Below are 12,465 nucleotides of genomic sequence, written 5' to 3'. Positions count from 1 at the left end.
CCACGCATATCTTAGGCTGCAGTCGGCGTAACAAGGTTCCAGAATCAGGAGCACTCGTTACGCCGGGGCAAGTAAGCAATTGCGCTGTGTAACCTATGGTTACACAGGCGCAATTGCTTCTTGAATCCACCCCACTGTCAGTTTGGCTGATACCTGCTCAGCTACACGCTGCTGAAATTCATGAGTGCTCCCGGGTTGAGCCTTCTCCCACAGGGTTGGTTGTGAATTGTTCTCACCTTTACTACAGTTATTACCACCGCACCATGCTGCACCCCCCCCCCCCCCACAGGCTGGTTAGTATAGGACTTAGAATGGGGGGGCGGGGACAGGTTTAAGGTTAGAAAATGTAGCCTGGACATCCACTTTAATAAAAGGTGACTGGATTACGGCCATCACAAGACCATTTTTGTATCTTACAGGTCTTATAAAAACGTTCTGCTCAGTAGGAATACTCACGTTGCTCTGTTAATGGGCTGGTTGTTTTGGATCCAGTCCTAATCGGTTGCTCCATTTTTGCTTTATTTTCTGAATAAAAGATAAAAAGTGAACTGTAGGCCACACACTAATAAAGATCTGTATTCATTAATCCATCATTAAATGTATTTTTATACATCTATCCCCATCCAATTGTCTCCATCCATTCAGTATATATAGTATATACAGTGTGATGGAACCGTGCAGCACCCAGCTTGGGTACTCCTGTCAGTATACAGCTTCCTCCAGTCTAGATCCAGTAACAAGGTATTATAGCTGAGGGTACCCAAGGACTAGACGACACTAGCTTAGGTGCAAACTGGACCTGTTTTTTGGTAAATGCACACAGAATATATAGCACAGAGGCTTTTTGAGGGGACTGTAGGCTAGTCTCATGCCTACTGACTATGGGCCCTGGCATTTCGAAGGAGCTACAAGCATTTAGGAAGATGTCCTGTTATATAATGCAAAAGGACATTAATACATTTAACAGTCAAGAAAGCCATAATGGTCTCTGCCAGCTTAACCACTTAAGACCCGGACCAATATGCGGGTAAAGGACCTGGCCAGTTTTTTGCGATTCGGCACTGCGTTGCTTTAACTGACAATTGCGCGGTCGTGCGACGTGGCTCCCAAACAAAATTGGCGTCCTTTTTTTCCCACAAATAGTGCTTTCTTTTGGTGGTATTTGATCACCTCTGCGGTTTTTATTTTTTGCGCTATAAACAAAAATAGAGCGACAATTTTTAAAAAAATGCAATATTTTTAACTTTTTGCTATAATAAATATCCCCCAAAAATATATAAAAAAAAGGTTTTTTTTCCTCAGTTTAGGCCGATACGTATTCTTCTACCTATTTTTGGTAAAAAAAAATCACAATAAGCATTTATAGATTGGTTTGCGCAAAATTTATAGCGTTTAGAAAATAGGGGATAGTTTTATTGCATTTTTATTATTATTATTTTTTTTAATACTAATGGCGGCGATCAGCGATTTTTTTCGTGACTGCGACATTATGGCAGACACTTCGGACAATTTTGACACATTTTTGTGACCATTGTCATTTTCACAGCAAAAAATGCATTTAAATTGCATTGTTTATTGTGAAAATGACAGTTGCAGTTTGGGAGTTAACCACAAGGGGGTGCTGTTGGGGTTATGTGTTCCCTGAAGTGTGTTTAAAACTGTAGGGGGGTGTGGCTGTAGGTGTGACGTCATCGATTGTGTCCCCCTATAAAAGGGATGACACGATCGATGACGCCGCCACAGTGAAGAACGGGGAAGGTGTGTTTACACACGGCTCTCCCCGTTCTTCAGCTCCGGGGACCGATTGTGGGACTCCAGCGGCGATCGGGTCCGCGAGTCCCGGTCACGGAGCTTCGGACCGGGTTGCGGGCGCACGCTGCGGGCATGCGCCCGCGACCCACGGCTGGGTACTATTACAGGACGTACCTGTACGTGGATGTGCCCAGCCGTGCCATTCTGCCGACGTATATGTGCAGGAGGCGGTCCTTAAGTGGTTAAGATTAGAAAATGTAGCCTGGACATCCACTTTAATAAAAGGTGACTGGATTACGGCCATCACAAGACCATTTTTGTATCTTACAGGTCCTTATAAAAACGTTCTGCTCAGTAGGAATACTCACGTTGCTCTGTTAATGGGCTGGTTGTTGTGGATCCAGTCCTAATCGGTTGCTCCATTTTTGCTTTATTTTCTGAATAAAAGATAAAAAGTGAACTGTAGGCCACACACTAATAAAGATCTGTATTCATTAATCCATCATTAAATGTATTTTGATACATCTATCCCCATCCAATTGTCTCCATCCAGTTCAGTATACACAGTATATACAGTGTGACGGAACCGTGCAGCACCCAGCTTGGGTACTCCTGTCAGTATACAGCTTCCTCCAGTCTAGATCCAGTAACAAGGTATTATAGCTGAGGGTACCCAAGGACTAGACGACACTAGCTTAGGTGCAAACTGGACCTGTTTTTTGTAAATGCACACAGATAGGTAGATTCACAAAGAGTTAGGCTGGCTTATCTACAGATAAGCCGACCTAACTCTGAATCTGCACCGACCTATGTTTAAGTGTATTCTCTAACAGAGATACACTTAAACATATCTAAGATAGGACAGCTTGCCACCGTTCTATCTTAGATTGCAATGTTTTGGCTTACCGCTAGGTGGCGCTTCCATTGCGGCCGGCGTAGATTATGTAAATGAGCATTTGAGAATCACTACTAGCCTAACTAATTTACGGCGGTGTAGCCTAAAAAGACTAGGCTAGGCCGCCCTAAAGTTAGGCCCTATGTTAATCTACCTAAGAACATATAGCACAGAGGCTTTTTGAGGGGACTGTAGGCTAGTCTCATGCCTACTGACTATGGGCCCTGGTATTTTGAAGGAGCTACAAGCATTTAGGAAGATGTCCTGTTATATAATGCAAAAGGACATTAATACATTTAACAGTCAAGAAAGCCATGATGGTCTCCGCCAGCTTAACCACTTAAGACCCGGACCTTTAGGCAGGTAAAGGACCCGGCCAGGTTTTGCGATTCGGCACTGCGTCGCTTTAACTGACAATTGCGCGATCGTGCGACGTGGCTCTCAAACAACATTGGCGTCCTTTTTTTCCCACAAATAGAGCTTTCTTTTGGTGGTATTTGATCACCTCTGCGGTTTTTATTTTTTGCGATATAAACAAAAATAGAGCGACAATTTTGAAAAAAATTCTATATTTTTAACTTTTTGCTCTAATAAATATCCCCCAAAAATATGTATATATATATAAAAAAAAAATTTCCTCAGTTTAGGCCGATACGTATTCTTCTACCTATTTTTGGTAAAAAAAAATCGCAATAAGCATTTATCGGTTGGTTTGTGCAAAATTTATAGCGTTTAGAAAATAGGGGATAGTTTTATTGCATTTTTATTATTATTTTTTTTTTACTACTAATGGCGGCGATCAGCGATTTTTTTCGTGACTGCGACGATATGGCGGACACTTCGGACAATTTTGACACATTTTTGGGACCATAGTCATTTTCACAGCAAAAAATGCATTTAAATTGCATTCTTTATTGTGAAAATGACAATTGCAGTTTGGGAGTTAACCACAGGGGGCGCTGATGGGGTTATGTGTTCCCTGAAGTGTGTTTACAACTGTAGGGGGGTGTGGCTGTAGGTGTGACGTCATCGATTGTGTCCCCCTATAAAAGGGAACACACAATCGATGACGCCGCCACAGTGAAGAACGGGGAAGCTGTGTTTACACACAGCTCTCCCAGTGTCATCTTAAGAGCATTATAGGCCCCCGGGCAATACAGTGCACAGGGGCCCTGTCTACACAATCACATACGAGAATTTACTGACAAAAATCATAAAATTTACTGGCAGAACCACATTTTTTACTGCCAGTGCAAAAAAAGTACCTAAAATTACAGTTTTCAGTGCCGAATAATGCAAATGTCAGTATTTAAACTATAAACATATACAGTAGCTAGTGCTATTAGCAATGTGTTTAAGTTAAACAAAAGTAAAAAAAAATGTCTTCATTGACATGAAGGTCAGGTTACTATAACCCAGCCAGCACAGAGTTTCCTCTTACATCAGAGTCTGCAGGATTCCCCCTTACAGTGAAAGGGAACTCTTATGTAAAGGGGAACGCTGCAGATCATGATCTAAGGAGGGAACTCTGATGTGGAGGGGGGCTCTGGTGACCAGAGACCACCTTATATCAGGGTCCGCAGACTGAGTTCCCCCTTGCATTGTAAGGGGGAATCCTGCAGACTCTGATGTAAAGGGGAACTCTGATGTGGGGGGCACTCTGGTGAGTAAATACACTAAGGTAAGGGGGGTCACTAATATAGGAGGGGGAACCTTTATATCAGTGTCCCCTTACATTTTTTTACATCAGCAACCCCCCGCACTCGTGGAGGACCGGATCTTCTCTGTGATTTACGCAAACTGGGCATGGGAAGTTCTAACCCGTCACTCTCCACAATTTTTTACTGGAGTTGCTGGGCAGCCGGTGGGGCCCCCAGGCAAGCGGGGCCCCCGGGCAACTGCCCGGCGTGCCCAATGGAAAAGATGGCCCTGAGCTCTCCCCGTTCTTCAGCTCCGGGGACCGATTGCGGGACCGATTGCGGGAGTCCCGCGGTCCCGGAGCTTCGGACCGTGGGTCGCATGCCCGCGACCCACGGCTGGGTACTAGTACAGGACGTACCTGTACGTGGATGTGCCCAGCCGTGCCATTCTGCCGACGTAAATGTGCAGGAGGCGGTCCTTAAGTGGTTAAGATTAGAAAATGTAGCCTGGACATCCACTTTAATAAAAGGTGACTGGATTACGGCCATCACAAGACCATTTTTGTATCTTACCGGTCTTATAAAAACGTTCTGCTCAGTAGGAATACTCACGTTGCTCTGTTAATGGGCTGGTCGCTGTGGATCCAGTCCTAATCGGTTGCTCCATTTTTGCTTTATTTACTGAATAAAAGATAAAAAGTGAACTGTAGGCCACACACTAATAAAGATCTGTATTCATTAATCCATCATTAAATGCATTTTTATACATCTATCCCCATCCAATTGTCTCCATCCATTCAGTATATATAGTATATACAGTGTGATGGAACCGTGCAGCACCCAGCTTGGGTACTCCTGTCAGTATACAGCTTCCTCCAGTCTAGATCCAGTAACAAGGTATTATAGCTGAGGGTACCCAAGGACTAGACGACACTAGCTTAGGTGCAAACTGGACCTGTTTTTTGTAAATGCACACAGAACATGTAGCACAGAGGCTTTTTGAGGGGACTGTAGGCTAGTCTCATGCCTACTGACTATGGGCCCTGGCATTTCGAAGGAGCTACAAGCATTTAGGAAGATGTCCTGTTATATGATGCAAAAGGACATTAATACATTTAACCAGTGGTGGTCAAACCAGTGGCCCGGGGGCCATATGTGGCCCGCGGAGACCTTTGATGTGGCCCGAGACCTTCTGCTCTGGAATAGTGGGTTGGCAAGCCCAGATCGCAGGTTGCCGACCAGCCATGCCACAGCATCAGTGTTGTGAATGAAGCTGGTGGTAGTGGAAAGAAAGCGGCTGTGGACCAGAGCCCCATAAGCTGATTTTTTTTCTCTACAGGGCCGGCTTTGCCACAGGGGGAGTCTATATAACAAAGTTCAGCTAACCCGCAGGATAGACACAGGTGCACTATGCTGCACTCGCGGTGTGGGTAGACCGCAGCACATCAGTTTGAAAGCAGTTTTAGGCCCTTTTCACACGATCAGCCTGACCAAATGGGGCCCTCAATTCACCTCTATAGAGTGACAGACGTCCATTTAGGGCCGCCTACCGCCAATCCGAAAAACAGAAGGGAATTCGTCCCCTTCCATCTGGGCAGATCGGAGGGCCTATAGAGTAGCCGTGACCTGTCATCCGCCCGCTCCGCTCATTGTGGCCCGCAATTGGTTACCAAGTTGCTTAAGTGGCCCTCGTTATTCAAAAGGTTGGGCACCCCTGCATTTAACAGTCAAGGAAGCCATGATGGTCTCTGCCAGCTTAAAACCCAGTAAGCAGATATATGTGAAAAGAAGGCTGGTTAAATCAGAGTTCCTCCCAAACCGCTTTTCGGATTCCTCCCCCTCCCTCCGGTGTCACATTTTACACTTTTCAGGGGGGAGGGGGGAGTAGATACCTGTCTAATACAGGTATTTGCTCCCACTTCTGGGCATAGATCGCCGCAGTCTCCAGATACACCACGTCTACCGGCCTTCCTTTATCTAGATGGCAGCTCACCCCCTCATAGAAGGCTAATAGATGTGTTTGGCAAGAACGATTTTTCATGAATCCATGCTGATTACTGCTAATGATACAGTTTTCATTACTAAAAACTTGTATATAGTTCCTTATCATCCCTTCAATGAGCTTACATACTATTGATGTTAGGCTAACTGGTCTATCTGGTTCTATCGTAGCCGCCCTGATTGCACCCTTATATTTCTTATTGCATTCTTTGTACTGTTGGAATGCTGATGATGTTCCCTCAGCCTTGTATTTTTTGAAGGCCTTCTCCTTTGCATTTATATGAATTTTTATGTCGGCATTAAGCCACCAAGGGCTTTTATTAGCTCTTTTAAATGTATTACCCTTTGGAATGCACTGGCTAATACTCTTATTTAATATGCTCTGAAAGCACACCCATTTTTCCTCCGTGTTCTGTGTTCCTAAAATTTTATCCCATTTAGTTGTATACCCTATATTTTTCTTTTTTTCTTTATTTGCTATTCTTTTCCCCAAGAAAGTGGATTTACCCATTAACTTAATGTTTATAGTACAGTAAAAATCTTGTATATAGTCCCTTATCATCCCTTCAAAGAGCTTGCATACTGTTGATGTTAGGCTAACTGGTCTATAGTTCCCAGGGAACTTGGGGCCAGATTCACAGAGCGAGTACGCCGGCGTATCTACTGATACGCCGGCTTACTTTCAAATTACCCGCGTCGTATCTTTAGTTTGAATCCTCAAACCAAGATACGACGGCATCTGGGTTCGATCCGACAGGCGTACGGCTTCGTACGCCTTCGGATCGTAGGTGCAATACTTCGGCGCCCGCTGGGTGGAGTTTGCGTAGTTTTCCGCATCGGGTATGCAAATTTGCTTTTTCCGACGATCCACGAACGTACGCGCGGCCGTCGCATTCTCTTACGTCGTCTCTAGTCGGCTTTTTCCGGCGTATAGTTAAAGCTGCTATTTTGCGGCGTATAGATAGACTTGCCATGTTAAAGTCTGGCCGTCGTTCCCGTGTCGAAATTTGAATTTTTTTTTTTTGCGTAAGTCGTCCGTGAATAGGGATGGGCGTAAGTCACGTCTAAGTTCAAAAAATTACGTCGTTGCAACGTCATTTCGCGCAAAGCACGACGGGAAATTTCGAAACGGAGCATGCGCAGTTCAATCGGCGCGGGGACGTGCTTCATTTAAATGAATCACGCCCCCTACCCGCCGATTTGAATTCCGCCGCCAGAAATACTCGACGCCGCCATAACTTACGGCGCAAAATCTTCCTGGATTTGACTTAAAGCCAGGTAAGATACGGCGGCGTAGCGTATCTCTGATATGCTGCGCCTATCCAATTATATGTGGATCTGGCCCAGGGTCCTTATTTAGAGATTGGTGTTACATTGGCTTTTCTCCAATCGTTGGTACCAATTCAGTCAGTAGACTGTCAGTAAAAATTAGGAACAACGGTCTGGCAATTACTTGACTGAGTTCCTTAACCACTTCCATACCAGGCACTTACGCACCTTCCCGCCCAAGCCAATTTTCAGCTTTTAGCACTGTCGCACTTTGAATGGCAATTGCGCGGTCATGCAACGTGGCTCCCAAACAAAATTGGCGTCCTTTTTTCCCCACAAATAGAGCTTTCTTTTGGTGGTATTTGATCACCTCTGCAATTTTTTTTTTTTTGCGCAACAACTAAAAAAAGACTGAAAATTTAGAAAAAAAATTACGTTTTTATTTTTTTATGTAATTTTTTTTGTAAATAAGTAAGTTTTCTCTTTCAATTACGGGCACTGATATGGCGGCACTGATGGGCACTGATGGACATCGATGAGGTAGTACTGACGGGCACAGATGAGGTGGCACTGATTGGCGGCGCTGGTATGCGGCACTGATGGGCACACATAGGCGGCACTGATGGGCACACATAGGCGCCACTGATGGGCACACATAGGCAGCACTGATGGGCACTCATGGGCGGCACTGATGGGCGGCACTGGGGGAATCATAGGCGGCACAGATGGGCACTCATGGGCGGCACTGATGGATACTTATGGGTGGCACAGATGGGCACTGATAGGTGGGCACTGGGCATGGATGGGCACTGTGGGGTGGCACTGATGGACACTGTGGGGTGGCACTGATAGACACTGTGGGGTGGCACTGATGGACATTGTGGGGCAGCACTGATCTACCCATGTTGCCAGTCAGTGCCCATTTGTGGGCACTGATTGGCATCTTTTTTTTATTTTTTTTAAGGCCCCGTACACACGACCGGATCTATCCGCTGGGATTGATCCGCGGATCAGTTCCAGCGGACAAATCCGGTCATCTGTACGGCCTAGCGGATATTTATCCGCTTGAATCGGCTCCAGCGGATTGATCCGGTGGTCTGTACAGACTCACCGGATCAATCCGTCCGCTCCCCTCCCTCGCATGCGTCGTAATGATTCGACGCATGCGTGGAAGTCTTTACCTTCCAGCGTCGCGCACGTCGCCGCGTCATCTAGATGCCAAAGCTGCCCTAGCAGCCAGTTCCAACAATCAGTTAGTAGGGTGTGGCTGTGTCCTCTATTTCATTCCGGGACACTGTATTGTCCCGGGATGAAGGTGCCCGGGACCCAGGACACACATGTAAATTGCGGGACAGTCCCGGGAAATCCGGGACATGTGGGCACCCTACTACAATGGTCTCCTAGGCACACACCTCCCAAAGAGTTGTGCTCCCTTAAATGCCAGGGCCCATAGTCAGTAGGCAGGAGGCCACCCTGCAGTCCCCTCCAAAAGCCTCCGTCCTGGTTGGTTCTATCACATACAGTAACAATAAATAAAACTGCCTACCTGAGGCACGGCTCTCTGCCTTTATGCTCCAGAGCTTGTCCTCACTACAGTCAAGCAAGTGCCAGCCTTTCATCGTGTACAAGTCAGGATTAACATCTTTAGCGCAGGTTTTTCCAACGGCCTTGGCGACAGCGAGCGCTTTCTGGGGTTTATCTTTCTGCAAGAACTCATAAATGTCGTTTTCTGTAAGAAAGGAGTGTAATGTCAGCGAGTGATCGCCTGCAGCCATGTAAACCGTTCATAAAACTATTAGGAGACCAGCAATACTCTCATTTATTAATAATACTTTACTATTGTTATTATCGTATCTATTAAATGGCCAATCCCCCCCTGAAGGGATATTTCATTATATTTCAAATAATCCCCAAACCGCTGGACTAGTCTTCCAATCAAGAAGAAGTCATGTGCTGCAACCTATAGCGACTAATCAGTGAGCTGTAATGATATGCTGTAACCTCTAGCAACCAATCAGTAAGTGGTAATGATATACTGTAACCTCTAGCAACCAGTCAGTAAGTGGTAATGATATGCTGTAACCTCTGGCAACCAGTCAGTAAGTGGTAATGATATGCTGTAACCTCTAGCAACCAATCAGTAAGTGGTAATGATATGCTGTAACCTATAGCAACCAATCAGTAAGTGGTAATGATATGCTGTAACCTCTAGCAACCAGTCAGTAAGTGGTAATGATATGCTGTAACCTCTAGCAACCAGTCAGTAAGTGGTAATGATATGCTGTAACCTCTAGCAACCAGTCAGTAAGTGGTAATGATATGCTGTAACCTCTAGCAACCAATCAGTAAGTGGTAATTATATGCTGTAACCACTAGCAAATAAAGGCGGCATTCATAGGTATATCATGCCCCTCTGCAGTGAAGAGATGATGTGTTCTAACCTCTAGCAACCAACCAGTGAGTAGTATTACTGTACAGTACTCTCTAGCAACCAATCAATCAAAGAAGAAATCATGTGCTGCAACCTCTAGCAACTAATCAGTGAGCTGTAATGTGTGCTGTAACCTCTAGCAACCAGTCAGTAAGTGGTAATGATATGCTGTAACCACTAGCAACCAGTCAGTAAGTGGTAATGATATGCTGTAACCTCTAGCAACCAGTCAGTAAGTGGTAATGATATGCTGTAACCTCTAGCAACCAGTCAGTAAGTGGTAATGATATGCTGTAACCTCTAGCAACCAGTCAGTAAGTGGTAATGATATGCTGTAACCACTAGCAACCAGTCAGTAAGTGGTAATTATAAGCTGTAACCTCTAGCAAATAAAGGCGACATTCATAGGTATATCATGCCCCTCTGCAGTGAAGAGATGATGTGTTCTAACCTCTAGCAACTAACCAGTGGGTAGTATTACAGTACTCTCTAGTAACCAATCAACAAGAATAAATCATGTGCTAGCAACTAATCAGTGAGCTGTAATGTGTGCTGTAACCTCTAGCAACCAGTCAGTAAGTGGTAATGATATGCTGTAACCTCTAGCAAATAAAGGCGGCATTCATAGGTATATCATGCCCCTCTGCAGTGAAGAGATGATGTGTTCTAACCTCTAGCAACCAACCAGTGAGTAGTATTACTGTACAGTACTCTCTAGCAACTAATCAACAAGAAGAAATCATGTGCTGCAACCTCTAGCAACTAATCAGTGAGCTGTAATGTGTGCTGTAACCTATAGCAAACAGTCAGTAAGTGGTAATGATATGCTGTAACCTCTAGCAACCAGTCAGTAAGTGGTAATGATATGCTGTAACCTCTGGCAACCAATCGCAATTACTGCCTGAGCTGATACAGTAAACTGATTTTAAGTCTAGCTTACGTGAACGTAAATTACGCACAGCCCTATTCGCGAACGACTTACGCAAACGACGTAATCGACGGAAAATTCGACGCTGGCCCGACGTCCATACTTAACATAGAATACTCCTCATAGAGCAGGGGTAACTTTACGCCGGAAAAAGCCTAACGTAAACGACGTAAAAAAATGCGCCGGGCGGCCGTACGTTTTTGAATTGGCGTATCTACCTAATTTGCATATTCCTCGCGTAAATCGACGGAAGCGCCACCTAGCGGCCAGCGTAAATATGCAACTAAGATACGACGGCGTAAGAGACTTACGCCAGTCGGATCTTAGCCAAATTCCGGCGTATCTTGTTTTCTGAATACAGAAAAAATATACGCCGGAGCATCCTAGAAGTTCCGCGGCGTATCAATAGATACGCCAGCGTAACTTCTTTCTGAATCTACCCCGATGTTTTTAGCTCCTCATGTAACAGACATACGCGGAGTTTGGTCTTCTCTACTCACGTAGTTTGGTGAGTTCGCGTTTTTCGGGAAGTCTCTGCGTTGGATCTGCGCCGTCCCAGGACGCCTCCGCCATTGCACCTGAAATGAAGAGTAGAAGTGATTGAGAATTGTTCCCCCAATATCAATGCTTCCAAACAATTCGGGGGGATGTTTTCATGCTGCGCCCCACATTCTCAGCCAATAGTAACTCATTCATTCTCAGGATCCCCGATAATTTGGGGGAGCCCAGGATTTAGCAGCCTCTGGAGAAGTGTTGAGGATTGCACTCACCTTGCAGAGTTGGGGAGGAAGTAAGTCGTCCCGTATCAGTCTGGCATTCGTCTGAGCGCCGGCCTATCACCAGTTCCGCTCACGTAATCTCTGCAGACAGTTTCTATTCTGTTTCATCGCTAACAAAACTGAAACTGGATTCTTCTCCCCGCCGCAGCTCCACCTCCTGATGTATGGAAACTCGAAACCTGTTTAGGGCAGAACTCCGGGTCACTAAAGAAAGAAAAAAAGAAAAACAAAGAAACATTTCCATGACAACATTCTCTTATTTGAATTTCCTTGATATTTTTTGTATTTGATGTCTCAATTTAATAATTAATTGTTTATTTGTTTTTGTTTTTTTTTGTGTTAGAGCCGGGTTATATTTTGGTGGTCCCAGACAAATCCCCTGAGGAAGCCACTTTGTCGAAACATAAATGCAGCTAATATGACTACAGAATACAGTGGCCAATATTATGCAAAACAGTGCCTTGAAAAAGTATTCATACCCCTTGAAATTTTCCACATGTTCTCATGTTACAACCAAAAATGTAAATGTATTTTATTGAGATTTTATGTGATAGACCAGGGGGGGTCTCCAAACTTTCTAAAAAAAGGGCCGGATTACTGTCCTCCAGACTTTAAGGGGGCCGGACTGTGGCCATCAAGAGAACAAAATCCCCCATCATTGGTGTGATTGGGAGGAATTCTGCCCCGTCATTGGGAGGAATTCTGCCCCATCATTGGTGTCATTGGGAGGAATTCTGCCCCGTCATTGGGAGGAATTCTGCCCCATCATT

The 12,465-nt window shown here is 45.0% G+C and overlaps 1 protein-coding gene across 5 annotated transcripts in view; it reads right to left on the bottom strand.

Annotated features, from left to right (window-relative positions):
• ZBP1 (Z-DNA binding protein 1) overlaps positions 1-11,884 on the bottom strand; it is a 31,513-nt gene extending 19,629 nt beyond the window's left edge. Inside the window, exons 1-6 of one of the 5 annotated variants that reach the window (XM_040329986.1) lie at positions 11,687-11,883; positions 11,417-11,494; positions 9,104-9,286; positions 4,900-4,968; positions 2,121-2,189; positions 457-525 (exon numbers count right to left, since the gene is read on the bottom strand). In XM_040329986.1, coding sequence (XP_040185920.1) covers positions 457-525; positions 2,121-2,189; positions 4,900-4,968; positions 9,104-9,286; positions 11,417-11,489 — 463 coding nt within the window. In that variant the 5' untranslated portion in view covers positions 11,490-11,494; positions 11,687-11,883. Of the gene's footprint in view, positions 1-456; positions 526-2,120; positions 2,190-4,899; positions 4,969-9,103; positions 9,287-11,416; positions 11,495-11,686 lie in introns of all 5 variants that reach the window. The other 4 variants (XM_040329988.1, XM_040329990.1, XM_040329987.1 and 1 more) reach the window with 4 other exon arrangements.
• Between the last annotated feature and the right edge of the window lie 581 nt (positions 11,885-12,465).

This window comes from Rana temporaria, chromosome 12 (assembly GCF_905171775.1).
Source record: "Rana temporaria chromosome 12, aRanTem1.1, whole genome shotgun sequence".
NCBI classification, from domain to species: Eukaryota; Metazoa; Chordata; class Amphibia; order Anura; family Ranidae; genus Rana; species Rana temporaria.
This window is presented reverse-complemented; position numbering and strand designations above follow the sequence as displayed.